The sequence below is a fragment of the Staurois parvus genome, unplaced genomic scaffold, assembly GCF_062004578.1.
Source record: "Staurois parvus isolate SC_StPar_1 unplaced genomic scaffold, SC_StPar_1.0 ptg000169l, whole genome shotgun sequence".
Taxonomy (NCBI): domain Eukaryota; kingdom Metazoa; phylum Chordata; class Amphibia; order Anura; family Ranidae; genus Staurois; species Staurois parvus.
Window position 1 is genome coordinate 7,277,682 of NW_028317965.1, and position 27,708 is coordinate 7,305,389.

Below are 27,708 nucleotides of genomic sequence, written 5' to 3' on the forward strand. Positions count from 1 at the left end.
TTTCTTCTACTCTGTGAAGACTGAGTCAACTGGCCTGCGACCCAGGAAAGTGCAAGTTAGAACTTTTCAGAACACGCTCGAGTGTGAATGGCTGTGTGACTCACCACCATAGGGCTGCACTATGGGCATTCCAGTTATTAAAACCACTTAACATCTGCCCTATAGCAGTTTTACTGCTACAAGGCGGCATTCCTGTACAAAATCACATATATATGCGTGATTTGCACTTCCGCTACACAGGAGCGCTCAACCGTCGCTGGAGGATCGCTTCTGCTGTCAAATGTCACAGTACAAATCGATCTACAAGCCCCGGCAAGCAGTTTCTTTCCGGCACCTGCAGATCGTTGGTCAGGGAGGAAGAACAGAGTTGTATCTATGTTGACATACATACAGTTCTGTTGTGATAGGGGGGAGTCATGAATCGTATATCTCTGCAGAGGTGAGAACACGATTCATCACTTCCCATAGTAAAAGCGGCGCCTGGCGTACACCAAGCACATGGTTAGGCACACGCTTAACCTTCTGATCAACCTAGATGTTAACCCCTTCCCAACCAGCATCACTAGTACAGTGATCAGTGCATATTATTAGCACTGATCACTGTATTAGTATCACTGGTTCCCAGAAAGTGTCAGTTAGTGTGAAAACTTCCACCGCAATATTGCAGTCCCACTATAAGTCGCTGATCGCCGCCAATACTATCAACTTTTTTTTTTTTTTAAATTCCAGTATATGTACCATAGTTTGTGGATACTAAAACATTTGCTCCAACTAATCAATATACAATTATTGGGATTTTTTTACCAAAAATATGTAGCAGGATACATTTTGGTCTAAATTTACAAAGATATTTGATTTTTAATTTTTTTTTTTTATTGGATACGTGTTATAGCAGCAAATAAAAAATATTGGGTTTTTCTTTTCAAAATTGTCTTTTTTGTTTATAGCGCAAAAAATAGAAACCGCAGAGGTGATCAAATATCCCCAAAGGAAAGCTCTATTTGTGGGAAAAAAAGACAAATTTCATTTGGGTGCAGCATTGCATGACCGCGCAATTGTCAGTTAATGTAACGAAGCGCTGTATCGCAAAAAATTGCCTGGTCAGTAAATGGGATAAATCTTCTGGAGGGAAAGTGGTTGAATTGCCACACCTTGTATACACCATACCTGGCTGATGCCCCTGGAAACTACTCCAGTGATCTCCATTTGCTTCAGAGTCCAATGCCGAGCGATTTCTCTCCTGCACTGTAAACGCAAGAGGTCGGTTGCTTGGCACAGGCACCATTCAAAGAATTGAATGGCGCCTATGCCTCTCTGAATGAATGTAAAGCTTTCTTCGAGTGCAAAAGGTGGAGAGCGTGACATCATGCGACCCAGATGCTAGTGAAGATCAATGAAGTAGCGATGTCTATGGGCAGGTATGAGGAGGAGAAGAGAGTGGACCAGACAGAAATGGTTAGAATTTTCAGGAATCTGGGGTGTATTTTGATATAGAGATTAACCCCTTCCAGCCGGCGCCTCCCGGCCCATTAAGAATTTCAGAAGCTGGGAGGCGGGACGGGCGGGGTGGGGTTTAGGGACCATGTGACCGCCATGACGCGTCATCACGGCGGTCACATGATCGGGAAAGGTCCCGATCGAAAGAGCAGACCGGGACCTTTCCGTGAGTACCGAACATATGTGCTGGGAGCGCGCAGGGTGCATGCTCTCAACACATATGTTTTTTGGTAATTGCACGCAAATGTGCGGACGCTCGGCATCTAGGCCCAGACGTCGTGAAGAGGTTAACATGGACCTGTGGTAATATTTATTTATTGAGAGCATGGCTTTTTTATGTATTATTCTACTGAAGCTGATCACTTTTGTGCTGCAGCTTATTAATTTATTTGCATAGCTTTAAAAGATGAGTGTAAAAAGATTTTTTATATTGAAAGGTAGGGGGGGCTTTACTAAAACTCGTGCACTCAGAATCTGGGTCAGCTGTACATGGTAGCCATTCAGCTTTTAACATCAGTTTGTTCAATTAGGCTTTGACAACAAAACCTGGAAGCTGATTGGTTCCTATGCAGACTTGCGCCAGATTTTGCAAATAATTCCCACCAGGGGCGGACTGACCATTTGGAAACTTGGGCACTACTCGAGGGGCCGGGGTCAGTAGGGGTCCCCATGAGATGCACCTGGAACCTTTTTTTATAGGCTTGAGTTTGGGCAAGGACACAGGGGCCCCATGATCCCCTATTGCCCGGGGGCCCCATGAGTTGTCAGTCCGCCCCTGATTCCCACTGTTACATTGGTCCTAGCTGGGCTAATGTAACTATGTATAACATACCATTGCCTGGAATTATTACCGTATTTTTCGCTCCATAAGACGCACTTTTTTCCCCCAAAAAAATGGGGAGAAATGTCTGTGCATCATATGGAGTGGCCGGCTCGGTATTCACACCACCGCCGCATTCACACCAGTATTCACACCGGGCCAACCGCTCGGCTCTACTGTGCACAAGAACCTGCTCCTCCGTCCTACCTGTTCCTCAGTCCAGCGGTGTCCTGCTTCCATCAGCCGTCTTCTCTCTCTGGCTCCGGCATCTTCAGTGTGGGCACCCGGCTGTGACAGCTTGCGGCTTCACAGCCGGGTGGCCATTGCACATGCGCGAGAAGCGCTGCACTTTTTGAATGGCCCAGTAGTCTTGTGGGACCTGTCACGTGTCCCACAAAACTATGGGAAGGGAGGACAACTCCACGGAAGTGGGAGCGGGTACCTGTCAAATTCAGGTACCAGCCTCCCCCCCCCAAAGGTCCTGTAGTATGTCCGCAGTCTCTGGTCATCTCCTGTAGTATGTCCGCAGTCTCTGGTCATCTCCTGTAGTATGTCCGCAGTCTCTGGTCGTCTCCTGTACTATGTCCGCAGTCTCTGGTCGTCTCCTGTACTATGTCCGCAGTCTCTGGTCGTCTCCTGTACTATGTCCGCAGTCTCTGGTCGTCTCCTGTAGTACGTCCGCAGTCTCTGGTCGTCTCCTGTAGTACGTCCGCAGTCTCTGGTCGTCTCCTGTACTATGTCCGCAGTCTCTGGTCGTCTCCTGTACTATGTCCGCAGTCTCTGGTCGTCTCCTGTACTATGTCCGCAGTCTCTGGTCGTCTCCTGTACTATGTCCGCAGTCTCTGGTCGTCTCCTGTACTATGTCCGCAGTCTCTGGTCGTCTCCTGTACTATGTCCGCAGTCTCTGGTCGTCTCCTGTACTATGTCCGCAGTCTCTGGTCGTCTCCTGTACTATGTCCGCAGTCTCTGGTCGTCTCCTGTACTATGTCCGCAGTCTCTGGTCGTCTCCTGTACTATGTCCGCAGTCTCTGGTCGTCTCCTGTACTATGTCCGCAGTCTCTGGTCGTCTCCTGTACTATGTCCGCAGTCTCTGGTCGTCTCCTGTACTATGTCCGCAGTCTCTGGTCGTCTCCTGTACTATGTCCGCAGTCTCTGGTCGTCTCCTGTACTATGTCCGCAGTCTCTGGTCGTCTCCTGTACTATGTCCGCAGTCTCTGGTCGTCTCCTGTACTATGTCCGCAGTCTCTGGTCGTCTCCTGTACTATGTCCGCAGTCTCTGGTCGTCTCCTGTACTATGTCCGCAGTCTCTGGTCGTCTCCTGTAGTATGTCCGCAGTCTCTGGTCGTCTCCTGTACTATGTCCGCAGTCTCTGGTCGTCTCCTGTACTATGTCCGCAGTCTCTGGTCGTCTCCTGTACTATGTCCGCAGTCTCTGGTCGTCTCCTGTACTATGTCCGCAGTCTCTGGTCGTCTCCTGTAGTATGTCCGCAGTCTCTGGTCGTCTCCTGTAGTATGTCCGCAGTCTCTGGTCGTCTCCTGTACTATGTCCGCAGTCTCTGGTCGTCTCCTGTACTATGTCCGCAGTCTCTGGTCGTCTCCTGTACTATGTCCGCAGTCTCTGGTTGTCTCCTGTAGTATGTCCGCAGTCTCTGGTCGTCTCCTGTACTATGTCCGCAGTCTCTGGTCGTCTCCTGTACTATGTCCGCAGTCTCTGGTCGTCTCCTGTACTATGTCCGCAGTCTCTGGTCGTCTCCTGTACTATGTCCGCAGTCTCTGGTCGTCTCCTGTACTATGTCCGCAGTCTCTGGTCGTCTCCTGTAGTATGTCCGCAGTCTCTGGTCGTCTCCTGTACTATGTCCGCAGTCTCTGGTCGTCTCCTGTACTATGTCCGCAGTCTCTGGTGGTCTCCTGTACTATGTCCGCAGTCTCTGGTCATCTCCTGTAATATGTCCGCAGTCTCTGGTCATCTCCTGTACTATATCCACAGTCTCTGGTCATCTCCTGTAATATGTCCGCAGTCTCTGGTCATCTCCTGTAATATGTCCGCAGTCTCTGGTCATCTCCTGTAATATGTCCGCAATCTCTGGTCATCTCCTGTAATATGTCCGCAGTCTCTGGTCATCTCCTGTACTATGTCCGCAGTCTCTGGTCATCTCCTGTACTATGTCCGCAGTCTCTGGCCATCTCCTGTACTATGTCCGCAGTCTCTGGTTATCTCCTGTACTATGTCCGCAGTCTCTGGTCATCTCCTGTACTGTGTCCGCAGTCTCTGGTCATCTCCTGTACTATGTCCGCAGTCTCTGGCCATCTCCTGTACTGTGTCCGCAGTCTCTGGTCATCTCCTGTACTATGTCCGCAGTCTCTGGCCATCTCCTGTACTATGTCCGCAGTCTCTGGCCATCTCCTGTAATATGTCCGCAGTCTCTGGTTATCTCCTGTACTATGTCTGCAGTCCATTGGTTCAGAATTTTTTTTTCTTGTTTTCCAAAAATCTAGGTGCGTCTTATGGAGCAAAAAATACGGTATTTAAATAGATTCCTGGTCCCACACTATATGATGTGGTTCCTTCCGCCAGCACTTGCCACACTATAAGACACAGAAGTGATGTAGGGGCCACCAAAAAGTGTAGGGAGTGAAGTTCACCTTCATGGCCTGAATTACGGAAGCCATAGTCTTTGTACCTTGCTCTGATGGCAGCTAGTAGTTAACAAGCTTGAAGCCACAAGTGCAAGTTGGATACTGTACAGTAAATGTGCCTTACTCTATCTGACATAAAATCCTATTTATGACCCAAATGGCAAAAACACGGTAGTCTTATATTGCAGACCCGCTTTTCGGTTCGCCGGTTTTCTAGGATGCCAAAACCATGTAGTTGTTAATACAACACAAATGAACAAATTTCATAGCAAATGCTTTAGGAACGTCAAAAAATGTGGGTGGGGACCCATTTTTAGAGTACCACTCAACAGGTTTCACACCACGGCTATAAACCTGCAGATGGACAAAAGAATGATGATCACATTTCTGCTTAATGCCATACGACAGGGAATACAGACCTTCATTTTGAAATTCGGCAAAAGTGATCAGTAAGTACCTTCTGTTTTAAGAAGACAGATTTGCATGGTTCAGCTTATACACCCTGTTCCAAATTATTATGCAAATGATATTTTTCTCATTTACCTAAATAATTGATGTAAATAACAGTCAGTATAATTCTCATGTTATCAACTATTAAGAGTACAATTCACATTTTATTGAACAAACCTCCTAATGATAACAGGATTTTTGTTAAACATAAAAAACTCACAATGGACTGTTCCAAATTATTCCACACAGGAAGTTTCAAAACACTTTATAGGTTGTAAAGAACTGAAAATTGTCATTTGTTGTGTTTGCAGCATATTTACTGAAATCAAAAGCTATTTCAATCAAACTTTTAACAACATTTTAACTTTTTAAACATTTTAAGAGGTCGCATTACATTGTAACATAGGACCCCTTATTTGATAGCAGCTTCACAAGTCTTGCATCCATTGAACTTGTGAGGTTTTGGACAGTTTCTTCTTGAATTTGTTTGCAAGATGTCAGAATAGCCTCCCAGAGCTGCTGTTTGGATGTAAACTTCCTCCCACCCTCATAGATCTTTTGCTTGAGGATGCTCCAAAGGTTCTCAATAGGATTGAGGTCAGGGGAGGATGGAGGCCACACCATGACTTTCTCTACTTTTATCCCCATAACAGCCATTGATGCAGAGGTATTCTTTGCAGCATGAGATGGTGCATTGTCATGCATGAAGATGATTTTATTACAGAAAGCATAGTTCTTCCTTCTGTACCAGGGAAGAAAGTGGTCAGTCATAAACTCCACATACTTTGCAGAGGTCATCTTTACACCTTCGGGGACCCTAAAGGGGCCGACTAGCTCTGTTCCCATGATTCCGGCCCAAAACATGACTCCACCACCTCCTTGCTGACGTCGCCACCTTGTTGGAACAGGGTGGCCGTCCACCAACCATCCACTACTCCATCCATCTGGACCATCCAGGGTTGCACGGCACTCATCAGTGAACAGCACTGTTTGAAAATTAGTCTTCATGTATTTTTCTGCCCAATGCAGCCGTTTCTGCTTGTGAACATTGGTTAGTGGTGGCCGAATAGAAGGTTTATGCACAGTTGCAAGACTCTGGAGGACTCTACACCTTGATGTCCGTGGGACTCCAGAGGCACCAGCAGCTTCAAATATCTGTTTGCTGCTATGTAATGGGATTTTAGCAGCTGCTCTCTTGATCCGATGCGTGGATCTGGCAGAAATCTTCCTCAATGTGCCTTTATCTGCACCAACCCGTCTGTGCTCTGAATCAGCCACAAATCTCTTAATAGTGCGATGATCACGCTTACGTTTTCATGAAATATCTAATGTTTTCATACCTCGTCCAAGGCATTGAACTATTTCACTCTTTTTGGAAGCAGAGAGATCCTTTTTCTTCTCTATATTGCTTGAAAATGGTGCTCTGCTTAATAATGTGGAACACCCTCCTTTAGTAGTTTTTCCTTAAATTGGGCTCACTGGCCAATCTAATTATCACAGGTGTCCGAGATTGTTTTCAGTGATCAAAAGAGCCCTGACACACAATGCCATCCATGAGTTAAACTGAAAAACAAAATATTTAATCTTTGTGACACTTAAATAGAATTTGCATAATAATTTGGAATGCGGTGTAATGCACTAATATATAGTGCCGCCATGTTCCACAGTGCTTTATGATATTTAAGCCTCGTTCACACGGGCAATTACTTGCATGTCTCATGCAGGGCTGTGTTTTGCTGCACCCACACAGATGTTAGCCCTCACACACACGGGACATTTTGATAATGCTGGTAATGTTATCTGTGTAAAGTCACGTTAAAAACGTGAGTTTTTCAGCTTTTTCTAGCGTTTTTGCATTAGTGTTTAGCTGCAATTAGCGGTGTTTTCCCGTGTTTGTAAATTTTTGGCATTCTTTTTATCAAAAAAAATCCAAAAACACAGGTTTGTGGTGTTTTACCGCATTTTTCAACGTTAGAGCGTTTTTACAGCTAAAAAACTCCCCTAGAAACCCACTAGTTCCGGTTTTTTTTTCCCAGCCAAAAATGCTGATTATAGCCTATGTGTGCATGGACACATAGGATAACATGCTGAGGAGTTTATTAAAAAGTCAAAAGCAAAAAACAGCCGCTGTAAAAAACGTCAAGTGTGCATGAGGGCCTATATTGAGACACAGCGACTGTGTCCATGCATCCTCATGTCCCAATAGACATCTTTTGGACTTCGGCATGGGGATGCATGTGATACCTGTGCATCCCTGTGCTGCCAAAACACGGCCCTGCACGGGACAAACAAGTACTTGCCTGCGTGAACAGGGCCCTAAAGGTAGTGCACACTTTCAAATGTTTTTGTTGTTTTTACTAGGTATCAGTGTAGCTCTATTCCCTGTGATGTTTTTTTTGCCTTACCTTGTGATGATGGGCTTACATGTTGTGGTTGCAGTTTGTAGTGTCATGACTGAATGATTCCCCTATGTCCATGTAGTCATTCACCTAGCTTGTCCCTATACACTAAAGGGACGGCAACTTCTTGTTCCGGATTATGCGCTGTCTATTGCATAATTATTAAAATATGTAAAATTCCACACTTGGGTATATACAAAAAAAAAGAGCTGCTAATACCAAGGATTGTGATACAAAACCCCAAATATCCTCTAATAAAAAAGTGCAGCGCTAAAATACACTGAAATATACATTAATTATAAATAATAAATTAAACCATATAGTGATTACAAGAACAAATGGTGTTGTGAAGAAGAACTATTCTTCAAACAAGAAAATTCTCAAAAAAGATCCAACATACAAAGTCCAACATCAAATGCCTATGAACCAAATTATAATGAATGAAAGAGGCATCAACAGCGAGGCTCTTTCTGTCCATACATCATACATCAGCATCAGAGGTTGGTCATCAGCTCTGAGGAAAGGGATTCGTCCCCGAAACGCGTCAGCCATTTGACCGCACTGACAGTGAGAACACCTTGCCCACCGTTGTGGCCATTGTCATTTTTCTATGCTTTTTAGATACATGCTTCGTCTGTGAGTATGTTTTTATTATTTCATTTCTACAATAAACCTTGGATAATGCACTAGGTGTGTGCGCCACCTGTTTTCTCTCTGTCCAGTGAAAAATGCGGAACTGAAGACCTCCACAAATAATCTTCCACTGAAGGGGAAAAGCAAATGCCACCAAATACCACCAACAATGCACCTTACCAGCTAAATCTGACCACCTTTTCAGAAAATGGTCACATGTGCTGTTTATAAATCCGACACCGGGATGCCGCTGGACTGTGCTTACATCTTTCATTCCATTCAATCCATAATAACATTCATAAAATCATAGGAAAAAGGAGACTCTCATAGTATAGCAAATAAAAGCAGTTTAAATGTAATAAAAGTAAAGCACTCACATATCAGTAAGATTCACAGGCAGTGTTGTATATACCAACGTGTCTGACCATCCAAACCTCCTTCTGTGGTCAACAATAATATATATCTGGTTCAGAACAGCGCAATTGCACCTCTTCCTCCGGCCCAGCAGACGCGTTTCGTAACCACGGACATAATAAGGGGGAGTGGCTAGAAGACGTCATCATGCACACCGCTTATAGGGTCCATTCCATGCTTCACCATTTCCTCTGTGTTACATCACAAATATGGGAGTGCTAATGTGATGAAAACACATCTCTTCCAGTATGGTGAGCTCAATGTAAATGCTCTGCCTGTTTGTGTCTGTGTCAGATCTAATCACTGTGTAGCTCACATCTGCAGAGCACAAGACTAAGAGACCCAGTTGCTGTGGGATATGTGGTTTCTTTACAGGAAATGTCAGTTCTTACACTACAGACAGAGGTAAAGCATTAACCTGTGCAATTCCATGTTGCATGTCTCATGTTTGGACACAGCAATATAAAAATTTACTCTACTATAGACTGTGTTTACAGGGCAACAAATGACACCACGAAACTACACGATTAATGCATATCTTATACAAATGAAAAACACAAGTAGCAGGCCAAAAGATTTATGAAGGCAGCAGGTAGTAAAGTTATGATCCAGTGTTTTGCCATGGGGTGGAGGGACTGATGTTATAAATCGGCCATGCTTTTTAGTGCAAGGTCATTTTAACCACTTCCCGACCGGCCATTGCATATAAACGGCCGGGCGGTGGCAGTGAAGGGTTGGGTGGCCGTTTACAAACGGCCTCCCTGCACCCTGCTTGTGCGCGCTTGTGCGCAGCACCGCGATCCGGTGCCCGCTGTATCCTCCGGACACAGTGAAACACCGATCGTCGGACGGGACCTCTGTACGAGGTCCCGATCATGTGATCACTGATTGGCCAATCAGTGATCACATGCAAAGTAGTAAGCAAGATGTCACTTCTGACATCATTGCTTACTACGTGTAAAATCTGTGAATGATCATAGAGGTCACATGGTACAAGGCTATTCACAACAGCCTTGTACCATGTGACAAGGTGTGACCAATCACAGCTCACTCAGTACTTCTCAATGAGTGCAAAAATGCAGACAGAGAGAAGGAGAAATGATTGCATTACATCCTATATGGGTGTAAAAGCAATCAGTGTAAAAAAAAAAAAATCTTCATCACCCCCCACATGTAGTACAGTGTCACCATGGTGACACTGTACTGCTAGGGTGACAGTATGTAAAAAATAAAAAAATAAAATAAAAAAAATAATATAAAAAAATAAAATAAAAATGTAAAAAAAAAAAGTTTAAAAATTATAATTTTTGGTTATAAACTAATTTGGATTTTTTTTTTTTACTAAAAAGATAACGGAATAAATTTTGCAAAGATTTATGATGAAATATTATTTATTTGCAAAATTTTATTTAAAAAAACACTTTTTTTCAAAATTTTTGGACCTTTTCATTTACATAGCAAAAAAAATTAAAATCCCAGCGGTGAATAAATACCACCAAAATAAAGCTTTATCTGTGTCAAAAAAATGGTAAAAAATTCATTTGGGTACAGTGTTGCATGACCGCGCAATTGTCATTCAAAGTGTGATAGCGCTGAAAGCTGAAAATTGCCCTGGTCAGGAAGGGGGTAAAAGTGCTCGGTCTGGAAGTGGTTAAGATGACTGTTCTTGGTACTCTATTTGACACTTCTGATGGCTTTAGCCTTCGTCCAGGGTCCTATCTGGTGGACTAAAATGGTGGGCGTTAAAAAAAAAAAAAAAAACTAAAAAAAAAAACAAAAAACACGTATATAAGTCAGCATGCCAATCGGAACAGAGGAGCACATGCACCAATGCACAGGCCAGGTAGTTCCATCAGTATCCTGTGTGGGCACACTCGCTTGCTTGGAAAGGCACGCATGCGCATCCAATTCTGGAATTAGTGTCACACACCCTATTTGAGGAAGGAAGCAGTGACAGAAGATTGCTGAATGATCTTTAGCCTGCAATGTATCTTGTGTGTGTCTTGATTCCTCGTTACTGACTTAGCCAGCGTATTTCCCCTTCTGTTTGACCTCTGGTCGTGATCTCAGCTCGTTTAAGGCCTCTGCTTCTCCTGACCCACCGTGCATAACCCTGGCCTGGCTACTGACTATTGCGCTGTCTCATCCTCCTGATCACCTGTTTACAACCTTGGCTCTGGCTCCTGACCACGTTGTTATCATCCCATCCACCATGGGTGTCACCACACCACCTACTGCTAAAACCTAACCTGCTCCACCACCGGTGTTCCTCATGTTCCTGCTGAAAGTCCTCATCCGTCTGCCTGAGCCGGACACTTCCCAGAGCAGCCACCAGGAAATCTGCCTATTGACACGCATGTTTCCTTCAGCCTCGCACTCCCTGTCATCGATTCCAGGGGTGTTTTGGCCATAGCTGCAAGGGAAGCTCTCTCGCCACTTTGGCCTTCAATCAGGTATGTGGCAATATTATAGGCCCTGTACATTTATTGTTTTTTGCATGTGCGATGGCTACAGACAGCATGCCAAAACTGACTGATGCCCTGAGCAGCCGCACGTTATATAAATAAAATGAATAAACCTTTTAACTTTAAACATGATTCTAACGATGGCGATTCTATGTATTTAATGCAAGATATAAAAAAATAAATAGAACAAGTAGCTAGCGGCTGTGAAAACAAGCAAGCCATTTGCATGGAAGAAGAAGGACTTTAATTATGTATAACAGCACCTGAAATATTCATGGTGGGGGGGGGGGGGGGACGACTTTCTACAGAGCTATGTCTGGCTACAGAAACATCTCAGACATGCCTCTAGACAATATGTCCTCACCCAACAGAACACTAAGGGCCAGGCTTGGGGAGCAGAAATACTGTATATCAGATTTCATTACTAATACAGATGATTTAAAACTGAACCCAAGTAAAATGGGTTGAACACACAGATGAAATACGAATATATGAGCTTTTTATCTACCAGAGGTTTTGCATTTCTGTCCATCCGATTCTGAGATTTACACAGCTCTGCCACAAAGTACAGTCCTGCCTGACCTGATTTCCTCTGCTGCAGTCAATTAAAACTTTCAAGTCTTGTCCTTCCCCCAGCCTGTGATTGGACAGTGAATGGAGAAGTAGTAGATTGATGAGTCAATCCTTCCATCAGTCTGCTCATTTATCAGAATAATCCTAGGACTTCCGCAGGACTTCTCCCTGCGCTCCAGTCTGAGCTCTGCAGTACAGATAATGATTTAAGGGTCAAATATTGGTACTTACACTGCTTAATTTAAAAAGAACACAAACACATCTAAAGTGTTACTAAACCCCGGACCCTGCATTCACTATATCCGGTCTCCCCGGACCCCGCATTCACTATATCTGGTCTCCCCGGACCCTGCATTCACTATATCTGGTCTCCCCGGACCCTGCATTCACTATATCCGGTCTCCCCGGACCCTGCATTCACTATATCCGGTCTCCCCGGACCCTGCATTCACTATATCAGCTCTCTCCGGACCCTGCATTCACTATATTCGCTCTCCCTAGACCCCGCATTCACTATATCCGGTCTCCCCGGACCCTGCATTCACTATATCTGGTCTCCCCGGACCCTGCATTCACTATATCTGATCTCCCCAGATCCTGCATTCACTATATCTGGTCTCCCTGGACCCTGCATTCACTATATCCGCTCTCCCTGGACCCTGCATTCACTATATCCGCTCTCCCCAGACCCTGCATTCACTATATCCGGTCTCCCCGGACCCCGCATTCACTATATCTGGTCTCCCCGGACCCTGCATTCACTATATCTGGTCTCCCCGGACCCTGCATTCACTATATCTGGTCTCCCCGGACCCTGCATTCACTATATCTGATCTCCCCAGATCCTGCATTCACTATATCTGGTCTCCCTGGACCCTGCATTCACTATATCCGCTCTCCCTGGACCCTGCATTCACTATATCCGGTCTCCCCAGACCCTGCATTCACTATATCTGGTCTCCCCGGACCCTGCATTCACTATATCCGCTCTCCCTGGACCCTGCATTCACTATATCCGGTCTCCCCAGACCCTGCATTCAATATATCCGGTCTCCCCGGACTCTGCATTCACTATATCCGGTCTCCCCGGACCCTGCATTCACTATATCTGGTCTCCCACAATACACAGAACATGGAAACGCAATTATTTTAGTAAATAGAAACTGCTAAATACCTTTTCTCATCAGCAGTTAGAGCAGTCTTGTGACTTCTATCAGTGTCCAGCTGAGCACTGGTTTATCCTGTAGGAGGAGTTTACATTTTCTTCTCACTGTCCTATCAGACTGCAAGACCCCTGACCCTCTATCCTGACAGCGCTGATCACATGCACCCTCCAAAAAAAAACAAACCTAACAACAACCCTCTAGGAATACACACCAAACTGAGAAACTGAACATGTGCAGAGTGCCTCCTAGAGCTCTGTACTATCAGCAGATGGATTGGGGACAATAAAAGAAAGGAGGATCAGAGAAGACGGGGTCAAACATCCTTTTTACACAATGGGAGGATTAACACCTTGGGTTCCACAGTGAGTATAACAAGCCTGCTTTACTGTATATGTAGCACTACCACCTTAGGCATCGCTAGAGATTTAGGTCTCCCTATAGTCTTGCACAGCCAGACAACATGCATTCCTCATTTAGACTTGCATTAGGAGACAGTAACTGTAAGGAAATAGGTCTTATTAACTGGCATACATTTTGTTTAATGCCTCCCTTTTAGATGTGTGAACAAGTTAGTTCCGGTTTTACATGTCACTTGTAACAACTCTTTGTTTCATGAACTCCGTTTCTATTCTGCAGAATTGGAACTGCCTTATATGGTGGTCTTCAGTCATTTGTGGTCGTTATCTTTCTTGATAAGAGTGCAATATTTCATTGGTCATTACAATATTTCGTTGGTCATTCTGACTTTGTAAAAACTGCTAGTACGCATTAAACTTTCAGAGATTTAGCTTCCACACTTCGGTGTCCGGAGCTTTATTTCTCCTGAGCTCAGAGGCTGGAAATAACCGAAGACATTAAAAGGGCTACAGACATAGGTTGAATCCTTGCAGCGACCAGTCCTTGAGCTTTTTCTTTGGAAGTTTTATTAGGGGAATAGAACTTGGATAGGGTAAGGGTTGTATGGGATGTCCAAGGGCCCAGGGTAATAGCAACAAATGACAAACTCTTTAGCAACTACTGTATGTAAGTCATTAAAGCAAAAAATAATCTTCTGGAGCCAACATCTCCTATAGTACAACCCCAGATGAATCTTCTCCACATCCAGCCATGGAACAACAGCAAACGTTTTGCACTTTATGGAAAGCTGGCTTCAACTATTTAGAATGTTCACCTGTATCTGAACCAAAGTGGTTTCCTATAACTTATTTAGCAGTAATAATAATATAATTAAATACAAAACACATTAATGTGAACTCTATGAGGCACGTGCCAGGTAGGAACATTGGACATAAATTTTACAGAGGACTATAAAAAAAGATGCAGAATATTGGCCTTTCATAGATACCGATTAGGTATGAAGGGCGTTGTATTGTTTCCTCACTCACCATGAGATAAAAGTAGGTTTAAACTTTCATGTTTTCCATACTGGGCTGCAATGAACACGGGTCTAATGCCAAAGTCGTCCTCGCACTCCTCGTCTACTCCACTTTCCAGTAGAAGTTGTATGAGGTCTGTACGTTCCTGTTGGAAAAGCACAAAAGGACCGAATGGGAGAATTACATTGCTTACTTACAATTTATAAATTGATAAAACCGGTTATTTTCATTCTTTTTTGTTATCTTCTAATTTTTACAATTTTTACAATTTTTTTTTTAATTCAGCAAAGAATTTATTGCACGAATCAGCTGGATTTACCATGTATGCAATTTCAACATTGTGGTATTTTGAATATAAAAATCAATCACCATACTGACTTGCTCTCCTTAAAATACTGCAAGTTTCTAGCTTCTGTTAAAGTAGTATTTAACTCAAAATGTTAAAAACCGCTGACAGGTAGAGTAGAAACCCCAGCAGTAATGTACTCTGAGCCGCGCATGCACAGCTCAAAGTACATTTAGGGCACCTGCTCTGTGCTGTGATAAAGTGTGTACATGCATGGGAGTTGTATTGTTGGGCCAGTAGCCAGACCTGAACCTTGTAGCTCTCCCCATTGTGTCTTTTCCCCTATGCTAGCATTGTGTCCACAGTAGCATTTGCGTAGGCAGAGCAGAGTAGGACTGGCCATAGAGCAGTGGTTCTCAACCTGGGGGTCGAACGACCCTTTCACAGGGGTCCACTAAGACTATCAGAAAACACATATTTCCGATGTGTAAAGAGCAGCTACTGTGTAGAAAGCAGCTGCTGTGCTGAAAGCAGCTACTCTGTTAAAAGCAGCTACTGTGCTGAAAGCAGCAGTATTGGAGGTAAAACGACACTCATGAATTATAATTACTGGGTAAATAATTTTATGGTTGGGGGTCACCACAACATGAGGAATTGTATTTAAGGGTCACGGCATTAGGACGGTTGAGAACCAATGCCATAGAGGGATTACTTTGACGCAGTTGGCCAGCTTAAGCATGTATTGCGATATGTGTGAACTAAATATCCCTATTAATTGCATAGTCTGCTTGGAGGGGTATATACCAGTGTGCAGAGGGTCCTCAGAATTTCTAGTGTTAATATGTGGTTACACCCCTTTAGCACCTGATGGATAAATGCATACACTAGCTGTTGGGATTTGAGCACAGGGATCTCTTGTTTGTTCATGCATGGGAGTGACACCATCGCGGCCGAACAGTGCAAACCCAGAAAGAAGACCGAAAGAAGACGGAAGCACCTGAGCACTGATGGCTCAGCGCTGGAGGGCCTCCTTTGACAGGTAAGTCTGTCATAATATGCGGTACATACTAGCACATTATGGTATAAACCTACAGGGGGGCTTTTTTTCAAGTTCACCTTTCAAAAAAAAAAAAAAAATTGAAAGAAATAACAATGCAAGCCACCATTTTTTTTTTTAATATCTTCTTGGGGTTCACCTTTAAATGACATTTCAACACAGATAACAGCTTACCATGAGCGAAGCTTGGTGTAGAGGGTTCCATCCAGAGCACGAATGCAGTCCATTCACCTTTGCTTTAAATTTCAGCAAGAGTCTTACGAGGTCCTCGCATCCACTTTCCACAGCTTTTGCAAAGAAAAAAAAATACATGTAATTAATCTATATTGATCATACTAAAATGCAGAAACTAGAACGTTTGTCACAAAAGAGATTTCCACTTACGGCTCAGCAATATACTGGGAACACGCAACGCAAAACATTTCAAGCAATTTGTGTACAGCGCTAATAACAATAATAGCTGCAACAACAACACAAATAACAATGTATAAGGAAGGTAGAGAAGGACATTGATTACGTACTTTTATTGACTTTTAAGAACGCTTAGCAGCAGGGATACCTGTCCGAACAACCACAGAAAACATACAGCTGAGCGGCGATTTGCTGTACATTAAATGGCAGCAGCATGCAGCTTTCCCATAAATAAAGAGAGTGATACACTAACAAAGGAGGTAATGCAAGGAAATATCAGGTCTCCTGGTCTGACACGAGGAAATGTTTGTTTTTAAAGTGCTACAATTACCACGGATCACTCTGATGACCTATTAATCCAAAATACTCTTCATTTATTAAACTGGTCCAAGGAATATTCTTCTCCCTGTTATACTACAGTAAACCATACAAAGAACATGTCAATGTGCAAATAGGCAAAGTTTTCAAAAGAAAAAACACAACACCCACAATGCAAGCTGAAAAAAACAACAAAGTAAGGGGAACTGGATTCTGATGGATTGCGGTTAATAAGGACCTTGCAGACCACTTAACCATTAGCCGCCCGGCCTATAGCCGTTTGGCGGCCGCAAACATGCTCTAGCTTTTTGGGGTGTATGCCATTTGGCTTCCTCCCGCACATGCGCAGTTCGCGCACAGCGGCGTGATCTGTCACCGGCCGTGTACCTCGGACACGGCCGATGACAGATCTGAGTACCGGCCCCCGTTGCCAGTACCATGTGACCTGCTGTGACCAATCACAGTAGGTCACATGACAGTTGTATACAATGGATGGCTTCATTCATGCCATCCATTGTATACTAGTGTCTAGCTGTGAATGGTCACAGCTAATCACATGCACGTGTCATGTGATTAGCTGTGGCCAAATCACAGCTAAGCACAAAAAAAAAAAAAAAAAACCCTGAATGAATCGATGTCATTCAGGTAAATGCTTGCTTATAGCAAAGTAATTCTTTGCTATAAGCAAATTGTGTAAAAGAAAAAAAAAAATACTGATCACTTCCCCAAAGTAGTACAATGTTACTATGGTAACATTGTACTACTTTGGTCATAGTAAAATATGAAAAAAAATCTTAAAAAAAAAGAAAAAAAAATGTAATACAAAATTAAAAATAATTAAAAAAATATATATTTTTTTTTTTCATACTGTCACCCGTCAGTGTCCCTGATCACCGCCATGCTAGTTATATGATGGCGCTGTACTGCACTGGTGACAGTATGTAAAAAAAAAAATAGTGAAAAAAATGTTTTTAATTTTTTCATTTTCCAAAAAATTATGACAAAAAAAATACAACTTCAAAAAACTCGCCATTCCTCTTATGAAGTACGTTGGACTGTCTACTCTGCAAAAAGGGGTCATTTGGGGATATCTGTACTGTTATGACATTCTTGGACCTCAAGAAATTAGATTGGCTGTCAGTACTTCAGGATTGATCAATATTCAGATCTATACCATAGTTTGTGAACTCTATAACTTTCCTACAAACTAAAAAATACATCCTAATTTGGGTTATTTTCACCAAAGACATGTAGTAGAATACATCTCGGCCTAAATTTATGAAGAACAATTATTTATTTGTAAACTTTTATAACAGAAACCAAGAAAAATGTGTTTTTTTTTCAAAATTTTTGTTCTTTTTTTGTTAATTTAGCAAAAAATAAAAACTCCAGCGGTGATTAAATACCACCAAAAGAAAGCTCTAGTTGTGTGAAAATGATAAAATTTTAGTTTTGGTACAATGTTGTATGACTGCGCAATTGTCATTCAAATTGTGAGAGCGCTGAAACCTGAAAAATGCCCTGGGCAGGAAGGTATAAAATTGCCCGGTATTGAAATGGTTAAAGCCGAGCTCCATACCCACTCCAACCACCTAGGCGATCAGAAGTGGAAGTTGTTCTCATCCCCCTCCCTCCCCGTAGTCTTCTAGGACACGTGACAGGTCCCAGAAGACTGGGGGACTATTCACAAGGCGCAGCGCTACATGCACAGTGGGCTCTCAGGTGTGAAGCTGCAAGCTGTCACAGCTGGGTGCCGACACTTAAAATGCCGATCATGGGGACAGGGGACTCTGCGGTAAGCACATCGCAGATTGAGGGACAGGTAAGTGGCTGTTTTTTAAAAGTCAGCAGCTACAGTTTTGTAGCTGCTGACTTTTTTTTTTTCACCAGAGACTGGAGCTACACTTTAGAGAAGCCTTATTTCTTCTTTTATGACAATGTTCTGTCCCCCAGAGGACAAAGTGCAAGTAGTACTTTGTCTCATCTTCCTACGTGTTGTGGAAGCCAAGGTAGGTGATTGGACAAGATGCCTCCCTCCTCCCATGGCCATCAGAAAACGCAGCTAGCAAGGAGACAGCTGAATTGGTACCCCAGTGCTTATCTCCTGCTCCAAGCAGCTTAGGACTCCTTGCTAGCTGCATTGTTGGACTGTCATGGTGGGTGTCTTGTTTGACCACACAGCTAGCCTTCCACAGCATGTAGGAAGATGGAAAATGACATATACAGCACTTTGTACCCTGGAGAAAAGAACACCGTAAAAAAAAATCAAATGAGATTTCTCTTTTAATACATCAGGTCCCCTCCTGGGAAAAAAAATGAGTACCACTTACAGGCATTTACTATATCTCAAAGAGATCTCAGTACATCCTTAGCAATTTGGTCACCATGTAGGATCTGCATCTACATCCTGAATTACAATACTGGTTTAGAGATGACGCAATCATATCAATTCTAGTGCCTGTGCAGTTCTTAGATGTGTAAGTCCCAGACGCATGAGTCCCAATTCACACCTGAGCAACCTTAAGTGCATTTCTAGAAGCACTTCAATGTTCGACACTCAGATTTCCATGGTATTGTATTGTGCCAGTTCACATCTGTGCAACGTGCTGTCGCTCAACACTCAAAAAATATACAGAAGCTTATTTGGGGCATTAAGATGTGTTTTTGGCCCCAACAGACTTCATTGAGAAAGTCTGGAAATCATCTGAAAAAAACACGCTTTATGTGTGTTTTTTGCATAATTTCGTGTCCGACAACCGTCTCCTGCTCCTAGTAATCAGCTTTCCACTGAATAAAACAAAAACAATCAACAAGCAAAAAAACAAAAAGTTGCATGAAAAAGCACCAAACACCCAATACTCAAGTGTGAATGTAGCCAGAAACAGATCACACCCCCGCTGCAGAACCTCACATTGTAACAACAAAGTAGCAGTGATGCAGTCCGATCCTGGAGGAAAGGAAACAGAGAAAATGCTTCTTTCTGCCTGCAGTAGACTGATGACATCATCCTAGCCTTGGCACAGTCGCTTGCCTGCAGCTCAGGAATTCCTTTTCGACTAGAAATAGTAGTGTTTCAAAAATGATACTGTCATGTCGTTAGATTCAGAGATATAGACAGCAGAAGTTATATATAAAACTCAACCTTTAAAATTGATAAAATTGGCCTTGGCCCTGCTCCCACCCTACTTCAGAGCCATACCATTGGTGATTGTGACTATCCATCACAAGAAGTCCAACAGGAGAAAGGCCTTGCTTTTTATCATTATGGCTATCCGTTACAATGTTTAACAGGACAAATGCTCCCACCCCCCTTCATAGCCTTGCCATTAGTAAATGTGGTTTTCAATCACAATAAAAGTACAACAGGAGAAAAGCTCCCAAGTTCCTTCAGAACCTTTTCTATGATCGTTGTTATTATTCATCACAATAAATATCTGGCAGGAGAAAACGCCCCCACCCTCGTTTTGAGCCTCGCCATTAGTCATTGTGACTATCCAGATCTTCCTTTGAAAAATTTGCAGTAAAGTGACGAAATGCGTCAGCAGTGGGGGCTGTATGATGTGATCACAACACGATCGTTACTGGAAGTGAGGGTTTTTTTTTGTTTTGTTTTTTACACATGTACCGATCTCTATGTATTCCTTCAAGTGGTTCTAAAGGCTTAAGGTTTTTTTTCTAAAGGCATTCTATGCATGAAGGTAAAAAACCTTTTGTGTGCAGCAGCCCCCCATAACATTTACCTGAGCCCCATTGACAGCCTCAATTTTCCAGGGACTCTCACTCCTCATTGGCTGAGGCAATCACAGCCAGTGAGCCAATCAGGAGAGGGAGGGGGCGTGGCTCAGGAATGTGCCTGTTGGGCATTTTAATTAACATATTGTGCAATGATGGCTATCTTCTCCCTTCTTTTTTTTCTTTGAGCCAACCTTGGTGATGTAGAGAGAAGCTGGTGTGCGGTGCAGCAGGAGAAGCCAACGCTTACAGATGGTGAGGAGACTGATACTCCTGGGATTATAGCGGCCCAGCCTAACCATAGGTAAGCAGGTGGTGTAGAAGGTGTAGAAGGTGGAGGAGAAGTGGTGTTTTCTCACATTTGGATACATTATCACAGCATAGAGTTAGTTTGCGCCAGGGTGGATTTGATTTAAATCAAACTGATTTAAATCACGATTTAAATCACTAGTCAGTAAGGCTTGATTTAAATCCTAGTTTTCTACATAAAGACTCATTCTTGCTGGTATAACTTTAATATGCAAGTAGATGAAGATTTTTAGAATAACAACTTTTCATATTAGTTTTTTTATCCCCAGTTTAATAGGTTAATCATTCGTATTTGGACAAATTTTCTGTTGTACTTTGGAAGGAGAAAAATAATCATTACCTTAATAATAACAATTTAAATAGATTTATTCAACTGAAACAATAACATTCCAGCATATGTGATTTGCTTAAACATCCATGTTTGTTAACTAATTTGGCTAAACAAAATATATATATTTTAAGAAACTTAGACTGTCAGCCCCTTCCTCCTCACACTTAGCTTCACTTTCTTCTTGTGCAGATCTATCCCACTCCAAACAATCAGAAAAATATTGTTCCTATTCTATTCACTGAACTTCTTGAAACTTAGCAGTGAAGGGGTTGATTCTGTATTCATAGGTTTGTAGAAGTTAGGATGAAGGTCTTTTTCTTAACTCTGTTCATGTTATAACATTTTTGCTGTGAAGAAGAGGCATGTGATCTCCGCTGAGTCAAATTCAGTTTTGAGAACTGCAAAAGTAAACCAATCATCTGTGATAATATCTTGTAGGCAGAGAAACTGCCCACAAATCTTACAAAAACCTCTGGAAGAGCATGACATTGTGAATGGATTCATGGAATTTATTTACCAAAAAAATTAAACATATACAGCCTTATTCTACATAATTAAAAAACTAATCTTTATTTCATGATGGAATAACCTTTGGATGGTAATATATTTTCCTCAAAAAGCATTTTATTTAAAAAAAAATCTGATTTAAATAAAAAAAATCTGATTTAAATAAAAAAAATCCGATTTTGTTGATTTTTTTTTTTAAAAATCATTGATTTTTATCCACCCTGGTTTGCGCACAAAACGTACACATGGACAATTGGAATGCTGGACTATTATTGCATGAGATTTATTATATCTTATATATGGATTTATTCCTCTTATTAACTATTGATGCATACATTCATAGTATCCCACTTGGTACACATCGGTGGTTTCAGCAACTGTTAATTTAGATATATGAAATTGTTTTTCATCCCAATGGTGGGTCAATAAAGGCCTGTACAAAATAGCTCACTTTCTCGATCATAAAGGAATTTGTCCCATTTCCCATTTAGTGCAGCAGTTGCTCACAGATGCCCCCATCTGAACACTTTTGCTTGCAACAGATTCAGCATTTTTAGAGTACATTGGAGAGAACTACAGGCAATATTACTACATGGACAACCATTTGAATCCAGATGTTTTTATGGAGAGGATGGGGGGGGGGGGGGGGGCATTTCGATGCTGTATAAATTGTTTGTTTATCCATCTGTGAAATTGGCCTATATGCTAGCTTCTGAATGGGACTTGGGGGAGGAATTTGACTTGACTGACTGGTGGACTTGGTCTCCTCATATAAGAGTATTATGAATGCTGCCCTTGTGGATGAGGGATATAAGGTGCTCTCTACATGGTACTGTATCTGGTGCCCAACCGCCTCTTTAAAATGTATCCAGGGATCTCATCCTTGTGTTTTCGGGGGTGTGATCAGCCCAGTACGATAGTTTCATATTTGGTGGACCTGTACTAAATTTCGTCGGTTTTGGGTACGAGTTCATGCCCTGATTTATTCAGTGACAATAGTAAATATAGCAACAAACCCCAGAATGGCCCTTCTTAGTGATCTTTTGGCCGATGTTCTCAAACACACTCAGACTTGGTTTTGGAGTCCCCGAGCAGGACTGTTGTGTGTTCTTTGTTCCTCCATTGAGATTACATTCTCCTACTTTTGATTCTTGAGGACTGTCACAAATGTATTGGCATTGTACTTTGATCTCTCAAAGTTTTTTTGTCATTTCCATTTTGAGATCTTCCACCTGCATTGTAGACCTCTCACTGTGTCTTTGATATCACAGAGTTTCAATTTGTGTATTTCTTGGTAAAATCTTAATAAATCTACTGAAACAGAAATGGTTTTTGACTGCACTGTATTTATCTTAGCAGATTGTTAATTTATTAATCTTATCAACCATTGATGAATATATTCATATGATCCCACTTGGTACACATGGATGATTTAGTAATTGTTACTGTATTTGTAAGAAATACTTTTTCATTTCACTTTATGTTATTAGATTTCTATATATCAGTGGCAAGAGACAACATAGTGAATACAATTTTTTTTTCTGTTTTTGGATGAATACATTCACTATTGTCTGTTTGGTTACTATGCACTTTATTCTTCGATTGAATCAGCTGATGTGAGAACACATCAGTGTCACAGCCGCAACAGGGAGGCATATATTTGCATTTTTTAGCACTTTGTTTGCACAGCTGATGAGTGTGGAGGAGACACTCTTGTTATAGTATCCATCACAATAGATGTCCAGCAAGAAAAATGTTTTCACCCTCCCTTAAAGCCTTGCCATTGGTCATTGTGGCTATCCATCACAAACAAAGTCCACCAGGAGAAGCGCTCTCACTCTCTGTTTGAGTGGTCATTGTGGTTATCCATCACAATCAAAGTCCAACAGGTAAAAGGCTCACCATTTTTCAGAACCTTGCCTATGATCATTGTAGCTCTCCATCACCATAAATATCCAACAGGAAAAACACTTTCACTCTTCTTCAGAACCTTGCCATTGGTCATTGCAGCTATCCATCTCAAAATATGTACAGCAGAAGAAATGCTACAACCCTCCTTCAGAGCCTTGCCATTGGTCATTGTGGCTATCCAGCAAAATGAAAGTCAACCAGGAGAAACTCTCCCACCCTCCTTTTGATTTTTCATTGTGGTCATCCATCATAAAGCCCAGTAGGAGAAACGCTTCCACCCTCCTTTAGTGCCTTGCCATTGATCATTATGTCTATCACAATAGACGTTCAAAAGGAGAAGTGATCCCATCCTTCTTCAGAGTCTTGCCACTGATCATTGTGGTTATCCATCACAATTAAAGTCCAACAGGAGAAATGCTTTCACCCTCCTACAGAGCCTTGTAATTGGTCAGTGTGGTTATCCATCACTATAAAGGGCCAAAAGGTGGGAGGGGTTGAACTAAGCCCAATTTTTTAAAAAAGGGTTGAGATTTCAATGATCTTCAGAAGTCTATATATCTTGATCTTTTGGACATTTTGATATAGTTTTGATAACATCTGATTATTCATTTTTTAGCATATGCCCAGACTGAATTACCCAGGTTTGAGAAAAACATAAAATGTGGAAATTGCCTGGAGCAGCCAGATTCTTATGCTGCAAGGGCAGTTGTGAAAACAAAATGATGATTTAGTTGCTGTGGACAGACAGCTCTTTTTAGAACAACACAAAGTGACATATAATTGTGAAGTGGAAGGAAAATGATAAATGGCTTTCAAAATTTGTTACAAATAAATATCTGAAAAGTGTGGCATGCCTTTGTATTCAGCCCCCTTTACTCTGATACCTCTAACAAAAATCTAGCAGAACCAATTGCATTCAGAAGTCACCTCATTAGTAAAAAAAAAAAAAAAGTCAGCCTCTGTGTAATTTAATCTCAGTATAAATACAGCTATTCTGTAGAGCTCTCAGAGGTTTGTTAGAAAACATTAGTGAGCAAACAGCATCATGAATGCCTACTAACATGCCAGACAGGTCAGGGATAAAGTTGTGGAGAAGTTTAAAGCAGGGTTAGGTTATAAAAAAATATCCCAAAGGACTGTTCAATCCATCATCCAAAAATGGAAAAGGTATGGCACAACTGCAATCCTACCAAGGCATGGCTGTCCATCCTAAACTGACAGGCTGGGCAAGGAGAGCATTAATCAGAGAAGCAGCCAAGAGGCCCATGGTGGAGGAGGTTCAGAGATCCACAGCTCAGGTAGGAGAATCTGTCCACAGGACAACTATTAGTCATGCACTCCATAAGTCGGGCATTTAAGAAAGTGTGGCACAAAGAAAGCCATTTTTGAAAGAAAGTCATAAGAAGTCCCATTTGCAGTTTGCGAGAAGCCATGTTGGGGACACAGCAAACATGTGGAAGAAGGTGCTCTGGTCAGATGAGAGCAAAATTAAATTTTTTGGCTTAAAAGCAAAACGCTATGTGTGGCGGAAATCTAACACTGTGCATAAACCTGAACACATCATCCCCACTGTGAAACATGGTGGTGGCAGCATCATGTTGAGGGGATTCTTTTCTTCAGCAGGGACAGGGAAGCTGGTCAGAGTTAATGGGAAGATGGATGGAGCCAATCTTAGAAGAAAACCTGTTAGAGTCTGCAAAAGATTTGAAACTGGGGCGGAGGTTCACCTTTCAGCAGGACAACGACCCAAAACATCCAGCCAGAGCTACAATGGAATGGTTTAGATCAAAGCATATTCATGTGGTAGAATGGCCCAGTCAAAGTCCAGACCTAAATCCAGTTGAGAATCTGTGGCAAGACTTGAAAATTGTTGATCACAGATGCTCTCCATCCAATCTGACAGAGCTTGAGCTATTTTGAAAAGAAGAATGTGCAAATATTTCTCTCAAAGCTGGTAGAGACATCCTCAAAAAGACTTGCAGCTGTAATTGCATAGAAAGGTGGTTCTGTAAAGTATTGACTCCGGGGGGCTGAATACAAATGCATGCCACACTTTTCTGATATTTATTTGTAAAATCATTTATCATTTTCCTTCCACTATTGACTTCTATGGGAACCGTTTCTATACACATGTGTGAACAGGATAAAATCCTGACATGAAACTGTCCTGAAAAGTAAACCTGACTTGAACTGCTGAACAACTACTGTGTTAATCAGCTGTGAAATCTGAGCTCCAATCCGCACCGCACATGTATGAATCAGCTCAAAGTAATTGTAAACATATTTTTTTAAAAACCCAACATGTCATTCTTTCCTGCTCTGCACAATGGTTTTGCACAGAACAACCCAGATCCTCCCTACCAGTGATCCTGGCTCTTCTTCACTGTTGAGTGCCCCTATTGCAAGCTGCTTGCTATGGGGGCACTAGTGAATGCTCGATCCCAAGCCTAGCTGTGTGCATCCACTGACACACACACACAGCATGGCTTGGCCCCGCCTCCCGCTCGCTCCTCACAGGCTATGATTGACAGCAACAGGATCTAATGACTCACGCTGCTCTCTCTGAGCCAATAAGGAAGGAGACAGCCCAGAGAGCTGATGCTCTCGGGCATAACATTGGATCGAGATCAGACAAAAGTATTGAGGGGGCTGAGGCGGGAACAACACACAGAAGGTTTTATAACCTTCATGCATAGAAAGCATGAAGATAAAAAACCTTCAGCGTTTACAACCACTTTAAATTCAAAATGCCAACACCAACTTACAAAGCCATTCACAACTCTGCCCCCAGCTACAATACTAGCCAAGTCCCAAATACCAACCAAATCGTTCTCTCTGTTTCTCCCAAGACCTCTTGCTCTCTAGCTCCCTTGTCACCTCCTCCCATACTTACCTCCAGGACTTCTCAGTAGCCTCTCCCATCCTCTTGAACTCCCTACCCCAAAACGTCCGATTATCTCCTACTCGATCCACTTTTAGGTGATCACTGAAAACTCTTACTCTTTGGAGAAGCCTATCCTGCCCTCCACCTAACAACTGTACTTTTATCTTCGCTATCAATTCATCCCCCACAGTTATTACCTTTTGTATCACTTGACCCTCCCTCTTATATTGTAAGCTCAAATGAGCAGGGCCCTCTGATTCCTCCTGTATTGAATTGTATTGTTACTGTACTGTTGTAAAGTGCTATGCAAACTGTTGGCGCTATATGAATCCTGTACAATAATAATAATTCAGGAAAAGATGAAAGTCCACCTGCTCCAGACCCCCGTCACCTACCACCCTCTGCTGCACTGTCGAAGCCAAAAGGTAAGGCTCTGATGAGAAGAGAGGACTGTGTCATTTTGGGGCTCTATGATGAGGGGGGGGACTCTGATGTGACGGGGTCTCTCGTGTATGAGGGGGCCTCTGATATGATGAGGGGGTCTCTGATGTAAAGGAAGACCTTTGATGTGATGGAGAAACTTTTGATGTGAAGTTTATCAAGACATTTCTCTGCATCGCCCCCAGGCTCAGGTTTCCCACTGATAAGTAACATGTAGGTTTTCTATATTTTAGACTGAGTCTTGAGGTTTTGAAGAGTGCCATGACTGAGAAAATGTTGGGAAACGATGAGCTACACATATTAGCTGTCTGGCTGTGCAGTGTAGAAAATGTATGCTAATAAACATTTCAGCTCTACAATATTACAAATCTTTTGACAGGTAAAAAAGGAAATGTGTTTGTATTGGTATACATCTATGTAATTTGTTCCACAAAGTTTTAGAATAGACCTACAGATGATCAGACACAAGCCATCAAGACACAAATCACCAGAAGCTGCGATTACGGAAAGTAAAGGTGGTGTCCATGGAAACTAACCATATTCCACTAATTTTTTATTTTGACAGATAAATCACACACGAGAATGAGCAAATGAAGACTATTCACTTAACACCTTTTGCAAGTAATGAGATAAAAGTCAAAACAGCAAAGAAATGAAAAACCACAAACACCGAAGAAGCTTCAGGAAAAAGCAAACTATGCTCCACTTTTGGCTAGAAATAGCCACATTTACCTGGACTTAACCTCTTGCTACCCATGGAAAACATAAATGCGGCAGCAATGAGGGTGGGCTTTAATTTCCTTCACTGCTTATTTAAGCAACTTCTTCAGTTCTAATGAGTGTCAGGAACTTACCCAACCATTTATATCCACATAGGAAACTAACAGCTCAGCAGGCTACCTACCTTATGGAAAGGGGACACTATTTGGAGGACACCATGGTGCACATTTTGGATAGAGAAGAAAACGGGTTCCCAAGAGGGGTGAAAGGCCATCTATGTCATCCCTAAAAAGGGATAGGGGCCTTCCCCCAATATGTCACCTACGTATAATGCGGTTTTAAATACTTCTACAATATAACTCAAACATCTGT

At 42.4% G+C, this 27,708-nt stretch overlaps 1 protein-coding gene across 3 annotated transcripts in view; it reads right to left on the reverse strand.

Annotated features, from left to right (window-relative positions):
• ASB3 (ankyrin repeat and SOCS box containing 3) overlaps positions 1-27,708 on the reverse strand; it is a 279,122-nt gene that overhangs the window by 141,554 nt on the left and 109,860 nt on the right. For all 3 annotated transcript variants that reach the window (XM_089676464.1, XM_089676462.1, XM_089676463.1), the window contains exons 4-5: positions 15,947-16,059; positions 14,439-14,574 (exon numbers count right to left, since the gene is read on the reverse strand). In XM_089676464.1, coding sequence (XP_089532590.1) covers positions 14,439-14,574; positions 15,947-16,059 — 249 coding nt within the window. The remainder of the gene's footprint in view (positions 1-14,438; positions 14,575-15,946; positions 16,060-27,708) is intronic.